General features: G+C 37.0%; 1 protein-coding gene across 1 annotated transcript; it reads right to left on the bottom strand.

Moving 5' to 3' along the window:
• Nucleotides 1–10,850: 10,850 nt before the first annotated feature.
• On the bottom strand, nt 10,851–12,180 carry ELP5 (elongator acetyltransferase complex subunit 5). The gene has a single exon (XM_044678495.1). The coding sequence runs from the start codon at nt 12,178–12,180 to the stop codon at nt 11,314–11,316; it is 867 nt and encodes a 288-aa protein (XP_044534430.1). The 3' UTR covers nt 10,851–11,313.
• Between the last annotated feature and the right edge of the window lie 4,889 nt (nt 12,181–17,069).

The following is a 17,069-nucleotide window of genomic DNA, read 5'->3' as shown; positions in this document are numbered from 1 at the left end:
AACTACTTATAGATAATATTTTGGTAGAAACAAAGAAGTTTAAAACACATCTTGACACCCTGAGATTATGGTCTGAGTCTTTCCATTGAGCGCTGCTAAGCATGTTGGGAACCATGAGACTCCAATGGGATGCTCAGGGGAATACTAAAAACAGGGCATTTTTAGGGTATACATGAGATGGTTTTATGAATGATGCCATAGGCTTTCTATCACACCTGCTAATGTTTGGGAGAGAGTCACATTTACTCACTGATGTGCTTTAATCACATAAGATATAGAGAAATGTGATCATTATGTGTTTCTGCTAAGAAATGGGTGAAAGGAGGCCAGTATGCCCATAGCTCAGAACAGCTCTTAAAGAAACAAGTAATGGTATAATGCTCAAGTTTATTGTCAAAGTCTACAGCAAGTTAAGAGAATTCCATAATAAAATCTTGCTATGCCTGGAATACATAAGATAGTAACTAAATGGAATATTATCACAAACAGTTAGTTGAAAAATTAATCAATCTGCTTATATACAAAACATTCCCAGGGAATGGTTGTACTTTCCTGCATTTCCTTCAGGACAAAGTATTATTATCATTTGTTACCTTCTGAGGAGTGAGTTAGATTTCCTGCTTAACAGACCAGAAGCATTAACCAGTTAACCAAGTAGACTCTAAGAAGACACCACCCGCCAGCTGCAGAGGGACTTTCAGAGATTAATAACAAACTTAGGTTGTAGGTGTCAAACTCATGGCCAGCAAAACTCTCAAGGGCACCAGAACAAGATTCAAGTAGAATTGGGGTACATATTGACAGAGCTGTGAATTAGTCCAAAAATTCTGGAAAGCTATATGGAACTATGACCAAAAAATATATTAAACTGTACATACCCTTTGACTCAGCAATACTGTTGTAAGGTTGATACTCGAAGAGAGCAAAGAAAGGGGAAAAGGACCTATAGGTACAAAAATATTTACAGTAGCCCTTTTTGTGATAGCAAAAAATTAGAAACAGGGGAAGCCTATACGATGGGGAATGTGGTATATGTATGTAATGGAATCCTATTGTGCTATAAAAAGTAATCAGTGGTATGATTTCAGAAAAGCCTGTAAAAACATATATGAAATGATACAAAGAGAAGTGAACAGAACCAAGAACAATCTATCCAATAATGGCACTTTTGTAAAGATAACCAACTTTGAAAGACTTAGTAACTGTGATCAACACAATGACTCATCCTAATTCTAAGGACTCATATTGAAACATGCTATCCACCTCCACATTGAGAACTAATTTGCTCAGAGTACAGATTGAAGCATATTTTTCTCCCTTTTTTTGAATATGGGTAATATGGAAATTTGTTTTGCATGACTATACATATTTTTAATGAGTTTCCTATTTCTTTTTTTTTTTCAATGGGTGGAGAAAGTGAGAGAGGGAAGGAGAGAATTTGGATCTAAAAAAAGGAAAAGAATAAAAAGTCTTTGCTTTAAAAATAAAATCCAAATGAGTATGTTAAAAATATAATTGGGAAATGTTTTTAAAAATAAAGAAAAATATAATACAAAACTCAGATAATATTAATTTTTGTTTTCTATGTCAATATGAGGCTCACAGGGATTCATTTCTATTTGAGTTTGGCATTAGTGGAGGATGACTAAGAAGAGATATAGCATATAGCATAAAGGTTTTGGAAGTCAACTGAATCTCTTCTGGTTTCAGGAGGAGTTCTGTTCAGATTGGGTAAAAAGGTTGAACTCAGGTGCTGCTCCTTTCCAGCTTAACATCTTACTTATGGAGACACTTGGGGAATAGAAGGCAGCCAAAAAGTTTGAGATAGCCATAGGCATCCATAAACTCAAGAATGAAATTACTTGACTGCAGATTTGTGGGTGCTCTTAGTCACCATGGCCTCTCCAGAAGCACAGAAGATTATGGTAGAAGTGACAGACAAGAACCAGGGACCAGTCAAGTCAGCTGAAAAGTATTTTTTAAACACCTACTACATACCAGAAATTGAACTAAGTACTTGGGATACAAAACAGCAACAACAAAAGACAGACTCTGCCCTCAAGGAGCTCACAAATAATGAGGAGATAATATACAAACAAATAAGTACAAGCAAGATTCATTCATGCTTGACGAATTGGAGATAATGAAGCAAACCTCCTACAGAAGAAAGGATTTAAGCTGAGTATTGAAGGAATCCAGGAAAGAGGGAGAAAATGCATTCTAATCATGGGGAGCAGTTAGTGAAAATCCATAAAGCTGGGGAATCAAATGTAAGACGAACAGAAAGACAGCCAGTGTTGCTGGATCATAGAAAACTTGAAGAATAAAGTAGAAGACTCAAAGGCAGGAAGGGACAAGAATGTGAATATAACACTGTGGAGCTTTTACAAAGGAATATTTACTTCAAAAGATATGATCATAAATACACAAACTTTCCTCCCAACATACTTGTAAATGCTGTCTTTCTGGGAAACAGGTATACACGATTTTATACTAGAATAATAAGGGTGCAGACCTTGAAATATTTTTTAAAATTTAAATTTTATTAAAATACCTTTTGGTGAGGTCTCTTGTTTCAGTCTTCTCTCCAGATTTATCTCTTCCCTTTGACAAAGAAAAATTATGAAGCAAAAATATTCTATATATCCAATGACTGCATCTGATGATGAATATACAACATTCAATTCTAGTAACTTCTGGCCTCTCTGGAAGATGATGGAATTATATTTCATCATCTGTTCTTTGGAACATTGATTAGTTTTGTTTTCTGTTATGTGGTTTGGTTTACTTTTAGTAATCTTTTAATTTACATTATTGTAGTTACTATTTATATTCTCTTGGTTCTGCTGATTTTGCTCAATAGTTCATATACATCTTCCCATGCTTCTCTCAATTTCTCAGCCGTTATTCCTTATTGTACAATAAATTCTATGACATATTCCAACTTTGTTTTATTTTTTCCCACATAATAGCAAAAATAATTGCTATGAGTAGTTATAAAAATAAAAGAGTAGTTAGTTATAAAGGATTGCTATAAATATTTTAGAATAATTGGATCTTTTCTTCTTTCTTTGACTTCCTTGCTTAATAGTAACAAACAGTATGGATAGATCATTTACTTTTCTTAAATAATTTCTTACTAATGTTCATAATTATTGAGTTATTTCATAACTCTACCATCATTATGCATACTAATATTTTTGGTGTGTGACCTTGGATTCTTAAGAAATATTATTAAATAATAAGAATGGTAATCCATGATAATTATATGTCAGTTGTTTGGACTCAGATTAATAATTTGTTTTTTGATAATTCCTTTAGGAGTTAAGTAAACCAGATAACTGAAGCTGAATAATGCATTTTTATTCATTTCAAATTTTAGGCAAATTTGATTTTGAAGAAATCTTTATTGGAAATGTTTATATAAATGTCCACATGTTTAAATTCATGTGATGATAAAAGTTTAATAGGTATTGGGAGAGTAACAATTTATTTCAAAACTTGAAACTATCCTAAGCATAACCTCACCATAAACTTCTGTGTTAACATTTATATTCTTGCTTCCTCTTTCTTTTCTATTTAAAACAATAATTATCCTAGACATAAAATGTTAAAGTCTTCTAAGTGCTTTTCTCATAACAACACTGGGAGGCAGGTAATGCATAAATAAACACCCTAATTTGCTAAATGAGGAAACTGTCTCATAGAGGTGAAGTCACCTGCTTGGAGACATACAATTAGGCTGGCTCTGTGATTTGAATCTTGGTATTCTTACTATCTCCCAATTAGAGCTCTTTCTTTCTACCATTCTGCACCCTTAGGGAGGTATTTCCGTTTGCCTAAAGTTTAAGAAATTCAATATATGTTCAATAAAGCATAACTTTATTCTGTTTTCATGCTATATCTTGAATTATAGACAAATAACTGTGGGTATTGCTTTAGTGATTTAATCTTCCTCACTTAGCCTTCATTGAGTGAGAACAGCTCCAATCAACCAAACAATCAAAAAACATTTCAACTAGATGTGATAGTAAGCTTGTTGGGATTAGGTGAAGAGACTTGGTCATGTCCTATGGAACCTGAAGAAAAATGCCAAGCTTCAAATAAAACAGAGAAAGGCGTCATATTTATAAGAATACAAAGTGTTACCCAAATGATAAGAGGTTTAGGGATATGAGCGGGCATTTCTCAGATGAAGCAATTAAAACTATCTTTAAGTCATATCAAAAAATGCTGCTCCTCACTATTAGAGAAATGTAGATTAAAGCAACTCCTCACATCCCTCAGATTGGCTAATATGACGAAAAAGGAAAATTGATAAATGGAGAGGATATGGAAAATTTGGGACACTAATATACTGTTAGTGGAGCTGTGAACTAATACAACTACTATGGAGAGCAATTTAGAACCATACCCTAAAAGCCATAAAACTGTGCATACCCTTTGACCTAGCAATACCACTATGGTGTCTTTCACAACATGAGGATTGTGGAAATGTGTATTGTATAATAACACACTTACAACCTATATCATATTATTGCCATCTTGAGGAAGGGGGAAGGGTAAGAGGTTGAGAAAAAAAACATTGGTCACAAAATGTAAGAAAAATTGTACCAATGGGTTATCTGGAAAAAATGAAATAATTTTTAAAAATAACTTATAAAAGAAAGAAAAACCACCAAGCTTCTTTGGAATCTGGATAGGAGCATTTGGCAGCTCATGGGTGTGTAAGTCTTTTAGTCAAGTTCCAGAGAACAAGTCATTTGGGGTAGTAGAGAAGGAGGACAGTGTTTTGGCCTTCTTTCCCCTCTTTAGTCATGTTAGGACCTTGTGAACTTTGCTGCCTTCTTATTCTCCCAAACCTTCTGCATAGGAGTTTTGCTAAAGAAGATCTAAAACTTATACAGATCTTACTTTTATCTCAGTCCAAGATTTTTTTGGATCTTATACAAATAAAAGGAAGTAGAGAGGAAAGGGGCAAAGAACTGCACAGGTTCAAGACTGAATGGAGGAATGACCCTCTACCTCAAACTTTTTAAAAATTACTACTTTTTTATGTATAAACATCTGGAAACAATTTTCTCTACATTATTGTATTGTTCATTCTTAATGCAAATGGATTCTGCACTTGAAAAAATATTCCATTGTGGAAATGGAGCTATTTCATTCTAATTCTCAATCAGTAGTTGAAGGATTAAGATACACACCAAAATGAACTGATGGCATTGGTGGAAGATTAGATTTTCCAACCTAAGCCTTAGGACTTAGCTGTAGCAGTAGAATATCTGTCTCTCTGTGGAGTAAATAAGGAAGTAATGTGAAGTAAACCCAGAAAGATAGCTTGGAGCCATCTTAGAAAGGGCTTTGAATACTAAAGCCAAAAATGTCTATTTTCTCTAAAGGCATTAAACAGCTTTTTGAGGAGAGGAGTGAGTCAGATCTGTGGTTTAAAACTATCATTTTTGGGGGGCAGTTAGGTGGTTCAGTGGATGGAGAGCCAATCCTAGAGACAGGAGGTCCTGGCTTCGAATCTGGCCTTAGACTTGACCGGGTAAATCATTTAACCCCCATTGTCTAGCCTTTATCATTCTTCTGCCTTGGAACCAATCCACAGTGTTGATTCTAAGATGGAAGGTAAGGGTTTAAAAAAAATAACATTTTTCATAGCTATTTTGAAGACAGATTTAAAAGAGGAGGGACTGGAAGTAGGGGGACAAATTAGCAGGCAATTGCACTTGTCCATGTGAGAGGTCATGGGCTCCTAAACCAGGTTGGTAGTCAGATGAAGAAAGAAAAGGGCATAAGTGTGAGATGTGTCGCATAGGTTAAATGGACAAGACAGCAAATGTTAGGTAATTCTTGGGGGAAAGGAAGAATCAAAGATGACTACAACCTGGGAGATTGAAAGAATAGTGATGTCCTCAAAATACAAAGGAAAGTTATGAAGGGACTTTAGAGAACATGTTTTCCAACTTCTTTAATTTTATGGAGAAAGACAGAAGTCTAGAATGGTCAGGTAACTTGTTCAAAGTCACAGTCCTACCTCTGCATTAATGTATGATGCCATATTTCTATATATTAAACTTGTTAGACATATTCTTGAGTCCTAAAATACTATTATTGAAATATGAGTGCTATGCATGATATCACCAGAAGCACTGAATGGACAATAGAGGAAAAAGATTTGATTTTTTAATAGGACAAAATGGAATCATTCCCTGAGGTGGTATCTCCTATGGGTGATCACTTGTTTTGAGAGCCAGATGAAAGTGAGAATCTGCCTCTTTTCTTCCAAAGCACACTGCACTGCAGAGCAGGTTATCTACTTCTGGAAACAAATTAAAGGCTGGGCTAACAAACTTCAGTTCATTAAAATGCTTCTGTTTTATTAATCTGTGTCTCTTGCTGTTTAATGGGTATTAAACAAACTGGGACAAGGAGTGTGAGGGTTGTGTGTAATGACCTTAGAAGCAAGAAATACAGTGATCAGAAGGAACACGGAGCTAAGTGTGCCTATGATTCATTCTCAAAAGTTCTGTGCATGATCATTCCTGACTTGAAATCCCCTTTGACTTTAGCATAAAATAAATATATATGCAGGCATAAATAGGTGTTATACCCATGTTATACCCACTTTAAATTCATATTAATATGAAAGAATTGAAGGACCAATGTAAAATATCTAAAAGAGGAGAAGACACCAAACATGGGAAAAAAGCATTTGACTTTATGCATATTGTACTCCCCTCCCCTCCCAAAAATGACCAAAAGAACATTAACAACTTTCAACTAGTTACTATCCCATTTATATGAGTGTCATCAGTATACAAACTGAAGACAGAATGGGTGTATTAGCAGGGAATCAGCAAGCTTTTGCAAATTATTTTTAACAATAGAACACATCTTTACTTATCTCACAAATGACTGAAAGATGAAAGGAATATAAGGTCTCAACAAAACAAAGCAAAACAAATCATAACTGACTGAGCAGAAAGAAATACTGCCTTACAATCTTCTTTGTCTCCCATCTGTATATCAAGATCACTCAGGATTCCTTGGAAAATAAAACAACAGAATTAACCCCATTCAGTGACTCTCTATAATACCTCATTGTTCACCGGGAATAACTTCTGGATCTGAGTTTGGCATTGTTTAATTTTATCTGATGACCTCTGCTTATCCAATTATTCACCATTGTGATGTAGGAAAACCAACACAAAGATGCACAGGATAAGCAGGCATAGATGAGTCTTGATCTGCACTGTTGCAGGGTTAGATAATTGGTATATTTTAGTATTGTTGAGTCAAAAAAGGAAATAAGGTTACTCAGGATGTTCTTAATGGTAACTTCTGTTTCTAGGTGTTTCTTAGCCATTAGCCATACTAATTTGATCTAGAATATTGCCAGAATTAAAGTCAGGGTTACTGGCCTAGGTATTCAGACTGTATTCTCCTGAAAGTTGCACTTCTGAAATAATCCAGTATCAGGGGATGTCCCTCGACTGGGGAACGGTGAACTGCTTAATTTCTATAAGAACTGGAAAGACCTACATGAACTGATGCGGAGTGAAATAAGCAGAACTGGGAGAACATTGTACACAGTCATTGAAACCCTGTGGGGCGATCAGATGTAATTGACTTTGATACTAAAAGCAATGCAGTGATTCAGGACAATTTTCTGAGGGACCTCTAAGAAAGAATGCTATCCATATCTAGAGAAAAAACTGTGGGAATAGAAATCTAGAAGAAAACATGATTTATCACTTGTTTATATGGATATATGATTTGGGGTTTGGGTTCTAAGGCAGAAGTATGGTAACTGCTAGGCAGCTGGAGTTGCAACTTGCCCAGGATCACATAGCTAGAAAATGTCTGGGACCAGATTTCAATCTAGGTCATCCTGATTTCAGACCTAGTTCTTTACCCACCCAGCCACCTAGCCTGCCCTTCTTAATGTTCCACTATTTTTTTTTCAGGAACCAGCTAACTTACCCATATTTTGCGGACTCCATTTAAAAAAAAAATTGGAACATTTGCATTTGTAATTTCATACCTCCCCAACATAAAGAGTTGCTCTCGAAAGATTTGTTAAAATTCACAGGTGCTTCCTTTTTATTAAATTTCATTTTTTTGAGATTGGTCTACCTAAATTCTCTATTTCTTGTTAACATGAACATTTAAAATATTTTTAGATTAATTTCAATTTTTTTTTAAAATTCAGTTTTCCTGGCACATAATTGTAGGTAGTACCTTCTGATAATCCTTTAAAATTATTGTTCTATGTATGTCTTTGCTTTAATTTTTTACTTTAGTAATTTTATTTTCTCATTTTTGTTCAGGTTAACTTCAGGCTTGCTAATTTTGCTAGTTTTTTTTTTTTTTTTAGAACTAGGTTTTAACCATTTTATCTATTTCCCCCTCTAATTTTTAAGATTTCTTCTTTTGTGGATTCATTTTTCTAATTTTTTATTAAGTTTACTAGTTTTTGTTTTGTTGTGTTTTCCCAGGGGTTCCTGTGTAGAATTTTAGCAGTATCCCACAAATTTCAGCAGATTGTCTCATCATTACTATTCTCTTTCACGATTTCTATATTTGTTCTTTGACTCAGTCTTTATTCATGATGTTATCATTAAGCCCCTATTTAGGTTTATGGCCTTTCCTTGTATTCCACATTCCATGGTTACATTTAGTTTCTCTAGTCCTAGCACATGCAATTTTTGTAAAGGTGCCACGTGACTGACATACTCACACACACACAAAGACACTCTTTAGCATTTCTAGTCAGATATTTGAAATCTTTTAACAAAATTTTCCAAGTTTGTTAGTATCTTTCCCATCTTCTTCGCTTTTTGTTTTGTTGATACTTTGTTTTATAATCTAGACAAAGCCTGATCCTTCCTCAATTCCATTATCCTTTGTAAGAAATAAAAACAATTAGGAAAACTGACAAAATAATGTCCTCAAATAGTGAATGAAACAATCACTTTCAAAAGGCTCAGTGCTTAGCATGATGTTTGGTGCATAGAAGGCACTTAATAATGACTGAAAAACAGGGAGATTCTTAAAAGATCTTTAAAAGATAATTGATATTGGTTTACTAATCACAATTGGCAGTTATTTCAACCTCCTGGAATATAGTTCATCTTGGTCTGGTGCCTTGAATACACCAAGTAGCTATGTTCTCTCTTTATATTTTTTACTTAAGGAGCAATAGCAGAATAGCAGGACCCTTTTCCAGCAATGGGACCCAGCTCTTGGTTCATAGGTAACAAATTTCTATCCAAAGAGAGCCCAAATTCTAAAGCAAGGACATCAGGTTTTCTTGCATTTTCTGGCTCATTATACCTCCCAAGTTCCTGGGAGCACATGTCTTAAATCTCTGGTTTGGCTAAATGTTTAGAGGTTGTCCAAAAATATTAACAAGATTCCTTAAATAAAGATACTCAGTGTATCAAGTAGAATTGGCATAGGATGGCTATTTATTTCCATCACCACAAAAGAAATGTTTAAAATAAGATTCAAAAACACATTGACAAATATTTAAAGATGATACAGTAACATAATTTTTATTATATTCCTTCACAAAACAAAGTAAAGGCTCCTAGAAACTTGTGGGATTGCTGAGCAGAAAATATTGAACACTTTCACTTCAGATGTCCACTGTCTGCTCAGCTCACTCATGATATGTATTTTCTAATGAGTCAGGATCATCTCATCAGTGGTTATCTTTTCTTTTAAGAAATGTCCTAACAACAAGCATTTTCCACTGGGTAAACTGCACTTGATTCTGAAAATCACAAATTCTTGAGCTTACAAGGTTGCTGCCAAGGCTAGAACATTGATCTCAGAAGTGTAAGAAACACAAAGATGAAGCTAAGGCACTGTGATCTGATGATCTCAGTCTTATCTAGACTTTATGTGCTCTGTCACATGTGAGCAGCTCCCAAAGCTGCTGGGAGAAGGAAAGAGCAGTTGTTTTTCCCATAAGTAAAAGTCTGAGGTAAAAGCTTAAAGAGTCCTGACATACATGACCATCAGGAAGAGAGTGAGCGAGAAGATGGAGTCACTCTTCTTAAAAGTATATGATATGAGTTGGCTTTGTGGCCTATCCTTTTTAGCACATCCAGGTTCCCTTCCCCACCTGTCACAAGGTCTAAGGGACCAAGTAGGAGTTTCTGTTTGAGTACATTCCTGAGCAACAGACCAAGGCTCATGTGTCATTCAAAAGGCCTGAAAGCAAATTCAGCTCCAAAGAAAGTGTCCTAGCCAGAGCACAGGTTCGACTGGCAGTAGGCAGGCCCAAATCAATAGAAGTGCCCCTGGCCAAAAGATCTGAAAGCTCCTCTGAAGACCACTATTATACTTAACATGGACTGAAATTCACTTTTAATACCTGCCCCCTTCTTTACATTCCAAAGATTTTTATCTTTAGCAGATAAAACAGAACCAAAATAAGGTTTGAGCAGCTCTGCCTTCTTTCCATTAATGTTTTTAATCTTTCTATTCAGAATGAAGTGGTACTATCCTTCCTTTTGATAGTCCTTTTCTCCCAAATTTAGCCAAATTCATCCCCCATCATCTTATTTTTTTTAACCTTAAATTAACTTAATTGTACTTGATGGACACTTTTTTTTAAAAGGGAAAGAAAAATAACACAGATGGAACCTATTATTCCATTCAATGATACAACGAGTACATGATTTAGAGTCTGATTCTAGATCTCTTAATTATACCCATAATCTTGAGGCTGGTAGCCTTAGTTGCCCTTTCTGGAATTTCTGATCAGAAGCCCCTGATGAACTATATCTGTTTCCTGGTAAGGCAGGAAGAAGAAACAGTTAATGTCATAGTGTAGTTCATTTTTAATATAATCACACTTATATGCAAAGCCCTTTCAAAAGTATTTTCTGCTAACCATCAATTTTCTTTTCTAGCTAAATATTTATCCAATTCCCCCCACCCCCATTTAAGAACACCAGTTACTGACCCATCTCCTGATCAATAGCTAAGCTGGGCATAGTGAAAAATAAAATTTATATTCAATTATTTCGACAATAATCACTTCTGTGCCATCTGTGCTCCCATTCTCAGACTGCCTTTTTAAAGAAGAGAGCCTACTTCTTTCCCAGCTACAACTGTTTAAAGATACTGTACTATATTTAATGGGTGACAAATGATTTTCAAAGGCAACCCAAATTATATCACTTTTTGGTTTACACACGGATTTTAGAACATAACCTTCAAGTTGAGTTGTAACTCTACAGTACAGCTTCTCAATCTAGGTCAATGCCAGAGCTAGGCCTTCCAGAATCATCAGATATCCAAGTCATCGTCTGGATCTTCCTGGTCCAGGTAGTCATCAGCATCAGGCTCATAAAATATTTGGCTGGTGGAAGAGGCTAGAGCAGGATGCAGCAAGGATTGTTGCTTTTCTGAACTGAAGTGGAAGGGCAGGGACAGTGTATCCCGGGCCTCTCTCTCCTTCTTGGACAGGTGTATGTTAAAGGTCAAATCTGCCATGGCATCCACTGTGGGTGACAGGGATCCATGGTGGGGTCGGGGCTCCAAAAGGGGTTCCTTATGGAACTCCAGGCTGAAATTGGGCAGGATAGAGAACCAGTAAGTCTGCTCGATTGATCGATGTCTGGGTTTAGGGTGGAGAACTTGTGCAGTTGTCAAGCCCAGGTTCCCTCCCACGGTCACCTCGATCTGGGCCAGGCTCCTCAAGGCGCCCAAGGGTCCCGGCCCATGCACGTCTTCATGCAGCAGGCCAAGCACACGGACCCGTCCAGGATGGGCGTTGCCATGGCCCAGGGCCCTCAGCGCCTGGCAGAGGGCACTGCAGGGGGCGTGGAGTAGCAGCCAGCTGAGGGAGTCTACTACGAGGGTGCAGGGACCGGGTTCTGCTCCTCTCAAGCATGCTTTCAGAATTCCCAGGGGCCCCCAGTTCCCGGTCCAGCCCTGGGGGTCTCTGAAGACATCATGGTAAACAAGGCGGCGGTTGATATCGGAGTCCAAGCCTTCCCTGAAGACCTCCTCGCTTACCTCACAGCCCAGGACTTGCACTTGCTCCCCTTTCAGGGAGATGTCCCGAATCAGAGCCTTCAGTAGGCTCCGGCCCTCCCATTCCACCGAGTCTCGGAGCAGCACCAAGTCCCCGCTGGCGAGAATTTGCAACATCGTCCCTCCTCGTGTCAGTTGCCAGGTATTCTTGCCCAGCAGGACCCCCTCATGGAGCTTCCTGGAGGCGCTTTCTGATGCCGTCACGGGGCTCGAATTCGGATCCCGCCCGGGCGAACCCTCTTACACCAAGCGGTCCGAAGGCCGCTTCGGGTCGCGCTCGGTGACGTCATCGACCGGCTCCGTGCGGGAGGCGGGGCCAAGGAGAGGCGCGCCTTCTGATCCGAGGCTAAGGAGATTCTTTTTAGAGCTTAAGTGTTGGGGTATGGGGGATGGAAACGAAGCGTAAAACCATAGAAATTCGGAGAAGGAGAGGAGAATCCTTGAGCCACCTCTCAGGTCAGGGTGGGAAGTTAATACCAGACAGACATTGCCTTTGGTAGAGGGAGAAGAAAGAGTGGGGGAAGGGTGCATCCTGCAAGTCACGTGTAAACAACAGTTGTGATTGGGTCTTGGACAGTGGGGGCGCGCATGCGCAGCACTGCTCCCTCCACTTGATTTCTCATACTTTCATCAAGGATGCCTTTTGCTTAGTTCTATTAACCATCTTAATAAACATGGGAACTTTGAGGCCGCCAGGTGGCGCAGTGGCTAGCGGCTAGACTTGTAGACAGGAAGACCTTAGTTTCAATATGGCCTTAGCTTGGTGATGGGATAAGTCACTGAAACCTGTTTGCCTCAGTTTCCTCATCTGTCACAAAGAGACACAGCTAAACAACACACTGACCAATAAAACCAAAAGCCTTTTTCAGTCGTAGGCCCTTTTTTTGCCTTCGGGAAATTAGCACTCCTGATACTATTCTTACCGGGCCAGGGCCATGTCTTTTTTTCTCTCTCTTGGATAAGCATATTTATTGTAACTTATTACATATTTGTGCCCTATAAAATTAATTGTTTTCCTCAGGAATATATCAATAGAGTAATAGAAGAAATTTTCTAATCTTCAGTTGTCTATTGCAAAAGAATTATTTTACTTTACCTTTTCTCCTGATAAAGGATACAGAATCATATTATATGTTCATTTGAAAGTATATTATAACATGTTTAAATAGCCGTATGGTATGATGTTTCCAATAAAAATTATTAAAAATGAAACAGATTTTAATGAAATTCTTTTCAAGATTTTAATTAAAGGCTGCTTTATACTCAGTCCTTTGGTACTAGAAAGGTAAAAACAACTTATGTGACTCCATTGTGCCTTGAATCAAGGAAGAATGAACAGAATGATGATGACTACCATTCACTACCCTAAGCATCCCTTCCCACACACAAACACAAAATCATTATAATTGAATATAGTTGAATTTGAACTGCAACCTTCCTGTGCCATATAATAGAGAAACAATTTCACATACTTATCAGTTATATAATTTGATGAAGTAACATAACTTATGTGTGTCTTGGGTTTCCTCATTTGTAAAATAATAGCACCTATATCCTAGTGTTTATCTTGAGTATAAAATGAAGTTATTTGTAAAGTATTTTGTGAATCTTAATGTGCTATAAAAATGCTACAACAAACAACTTACACTACTGTTACTTTTCCAACAGAATTGGTCATTAACTATTTTACATTCTTTTTTAGTAAGCCAAGCAGGCTCTTTTCTTCCCGATGGTTTATCTCTCCATGGGTATTTTGTTCTTCCTGGCTAGTCTGTTGCTTCCTTTGGCATGCTGTTACTTCTGAAATTGCTCTGATAACTGATACCTGGAAGAGGAAAGGTACTTACTGCCTTTGAGATCTCAGAAAGCCCTGAAACAAAGGAAAGAAGACAGACACAGGAGGTGGACTCATCCCAAATATACTTGCTTCCTTGGGGACAATGCAGTCATGGGCAAGTCATCTCTTCTCCACCTCCATTTGACTCCTGGTGAACTGAATAGAAAGGAGAGGCCTGGATTCTCCTTCAGTTGTAACCTGAGCCCCAAAGCCGTTGGTATGGGATTCTCTCCTGATTTGATAGATAACAATGTCCTATATATACATGGGGGGCAGGGCATAATTGATAAGAAAAGAAAAAAAAGCTAATCTCTTTGAGTCTCATTAGGTCTCTTGGAGTCTCTGAAGCCTTTATGAACTCCGCAGTTTGCTTTGGATATTTATGATTTCCAACTTGAAGAAAGAATATAGAAGAAGATTTCACTTTAGATTCCTGAAGGAAAATACTCTGAGAAGTGAACAAGAGAGGATTTGCCAATCTCATCATATTTCTATTTCCAGCTTACTACACTTTGGGGACTTTTTTTGGGGGGGGGGACTTTGGGGAACATCCTCCTAGGTAAGATCTAGGAATCTCTGTTAATTGAGCTTAGTTACCTCACTCTGTGTTTTCTGGTATATATTCTTATATGTATACTTTTTTTTTCCTTATTTCTGTTTTGCTAGAGATGTGGATAAATGTGTTTCTTTATTACCTATTCTGTTTATTCATTGTGGAACTAGAACTTAGTGGAATGGGGGGGCGGGGAGTCAAGCCTTGTAAATAAACCTCAGAGGTCCTTCTTTCCCCCTATTAATGACTAGCAATTAGAGGGCTGGTTTGAGCCTGAAAATCATATCTCCTACAATAACAATATTTAAAAGAGCAGATAGATATAATTCTACCCCACTGTCCTCTCTCTCTTTCTCTGAGGAAAACATAGTGGCCAGCTTCCTGCTTTTCCTCCTGGAAGGAAATAAAGTATCCCTTGGAGAAATATCAGAGCTAGAGATGACTGACTTTTCTGCTTCTTTTCAAGCCATAAAATGACTAAATGATGTAGTCCTTGTTACAAAGTATATCTCTGGTTCAGGTGTAAAGCAAAATCTCATGGTTGAATGTAAGGATGCTTCCATCATAGTTCTCTAAGGGAGGTTATACTACGTTACAAGGAAGAGAGGAAGGGAGGGAGGGAAAGAAGAAAGCATTTATTAAGTATTTATTATGTACCAGTTACTTTGTTGAGTACTTTAACAAATATCTCATTTTATCTTTACAACCCTTGGAGGTAGCGGCTTTTATTTTTCCCATTTTATAATTGAGGAAACCGAGGCATCAGAGGTTAAGTGATTTGCCCAGGGTCACCTAGCTGGTAAGGGTTTGCATGGCCAGTCAGCCAGCTACCGTGTGTCAAAGACAGTAGAATAGGATTTGAATTCATGTATCCTGACTTCGGGGTTAGTGCTTTATACTTAACTGTATCCAAGAGAAGACTCAATGGGACTGGAGGTAGAAAAATAGCAGAAAATGGTTAATGTAAAAACAAAAGGCATCAAAACATTAAAAAGCCCTCCTAAACTAAGGTATTCTTTTGATCTAGAAGTCTAATTAAAAATAAGAAATAAGATATTATTTAGTACTTAATTTATATATATTGTAATTTATTCACTTTATATTTATAGTGTATATTTAAGTACTTGTTTTCTCTCCCATTAGAATATAAACTTCTTTTTAGGATGGATTGTTTATCCCCAGGCCTTTCACAATGATTACCATATAGGAGGCATTTAATAAATACTAACTCATTGACTGATCAAGTTATGATGGCTTTTTGTGATCACTACTTCCTTTTCTAGATATTTATTAATCTTCTAACCAGGAAGTAAAGCTAAACTCACTGGCCTATAGTTTTCAGATCCTGTTCTCTTCTTTGTTTTGAAAAAACAGGAATTTTTTGGGGGAAGGCTCTTTGTCATTCTTTAAGCCTGTTGTACTTCTATCCTTGATTTTATGAAGATCATTACCACGGTTTAGTTCAGTATGCAAGTCATTTCAGAAAACATTTATTAAGTTCCTACTATGTTCCAAAGCACAGTTCTAGGCTCTGGAGATATAAAGAAAGATATAGTACCCAAGGATATAGTTTATCTGGATCTGACCAGTTGAACTATATAGAGGAGTAGATGTTCTATCACTCTCTCCTCACTTATCTTGGATGCAATTTGGTATTAATAAATTTTTTTTTCTAGAACAAAAATTATTCTCCTTTGCAGAGAAAACAGAAGTCAAAAAAGTATCTTCTCCCCACAGTCACTATTATTACAACCACATGTAATAGCAGTCCTATTCCATTTTTGAGTCTCTTCTTTTTCTTGCACAATACATTTTAAAAAAAATGATTCAAAAAGTCTTTTAGTTGGCCTTAGTTTTGCCTAGCAGTCTCAGATCTTTCTGACTTTGGCACTTCTCATATTTTTTTTACAAGCCTTTTCTGTCATTCCCTCAGTACCTTTACCTTAACAAAAACAAACCTTAAAATTGATCCATAAGTTCCTTGTGTACCATCCACATTAGGTTCTTCAATCAACTTCCAGCTTTCTGTCCTTTTATTCCTTCACAGACCTTTCCCCTATTAATTAGAATTTCAATTGTAGAGCATTTCATTTCTTTAAGGGTATCTTCCCATACAGGATTTTCTTTTCATGAGATCTTCTCTAGTCTTTTTCTGAACCCTGTAAAATCCAGTCCCCAAAAATCTAGCATGCGTGAGATTATTCTTAGTTTTCCTCTCCTCTATCACAAATTCCAAGATTCCCATGATTTTGACCTTCAGTAACCAATTCCTCCTGGGAGGTGAGAACAGATCTAGAATAGCAGTTTTCCTTTTCATTTCATCTTGTAAAGTTTCAAATTATCAATGAAGGGAGCCAAGGAATTATTAGATGCTTTGCTTTTGGAAATGAGGGAACTTCAGCAGATGTCCAAATAATTTGTCTCTCATTACTATTACAGCATTCCTCTGTGCTCGTTTTGTGAGATGTCTCCTGAATTTCTAATTTATTTCCTCTTCCTGTTGAGATCATCTCTGATGCCAATCAATCTTGATGACATTTTCTGCCTCCATTTATCTTCACCCAAATGCTCTTCATCATACATTTTTTGGTTCCTATTTTACGTTATACGAATATA

The sequence above is a fragment of the Gracilinanus agilis genome, chromosome 5, assembly GCF_016433145.1.
Source record: "Gracilinanus agilis isolate LMUSP501 chromosome 5, AgileGrace, whole genome shotgun sequence".
NCBI classification, from domain to species: Eukaryota; Metazoa; Chordata; class Mammalia; order Didelphimorphia; family Didelphidae; genus Gracilinanus; species Gracilinanus agilis.
Note: the sequence above shows the minus strand (reverse complement) of the source record. Positions and strands in the feature narration are given on the sequence as shown.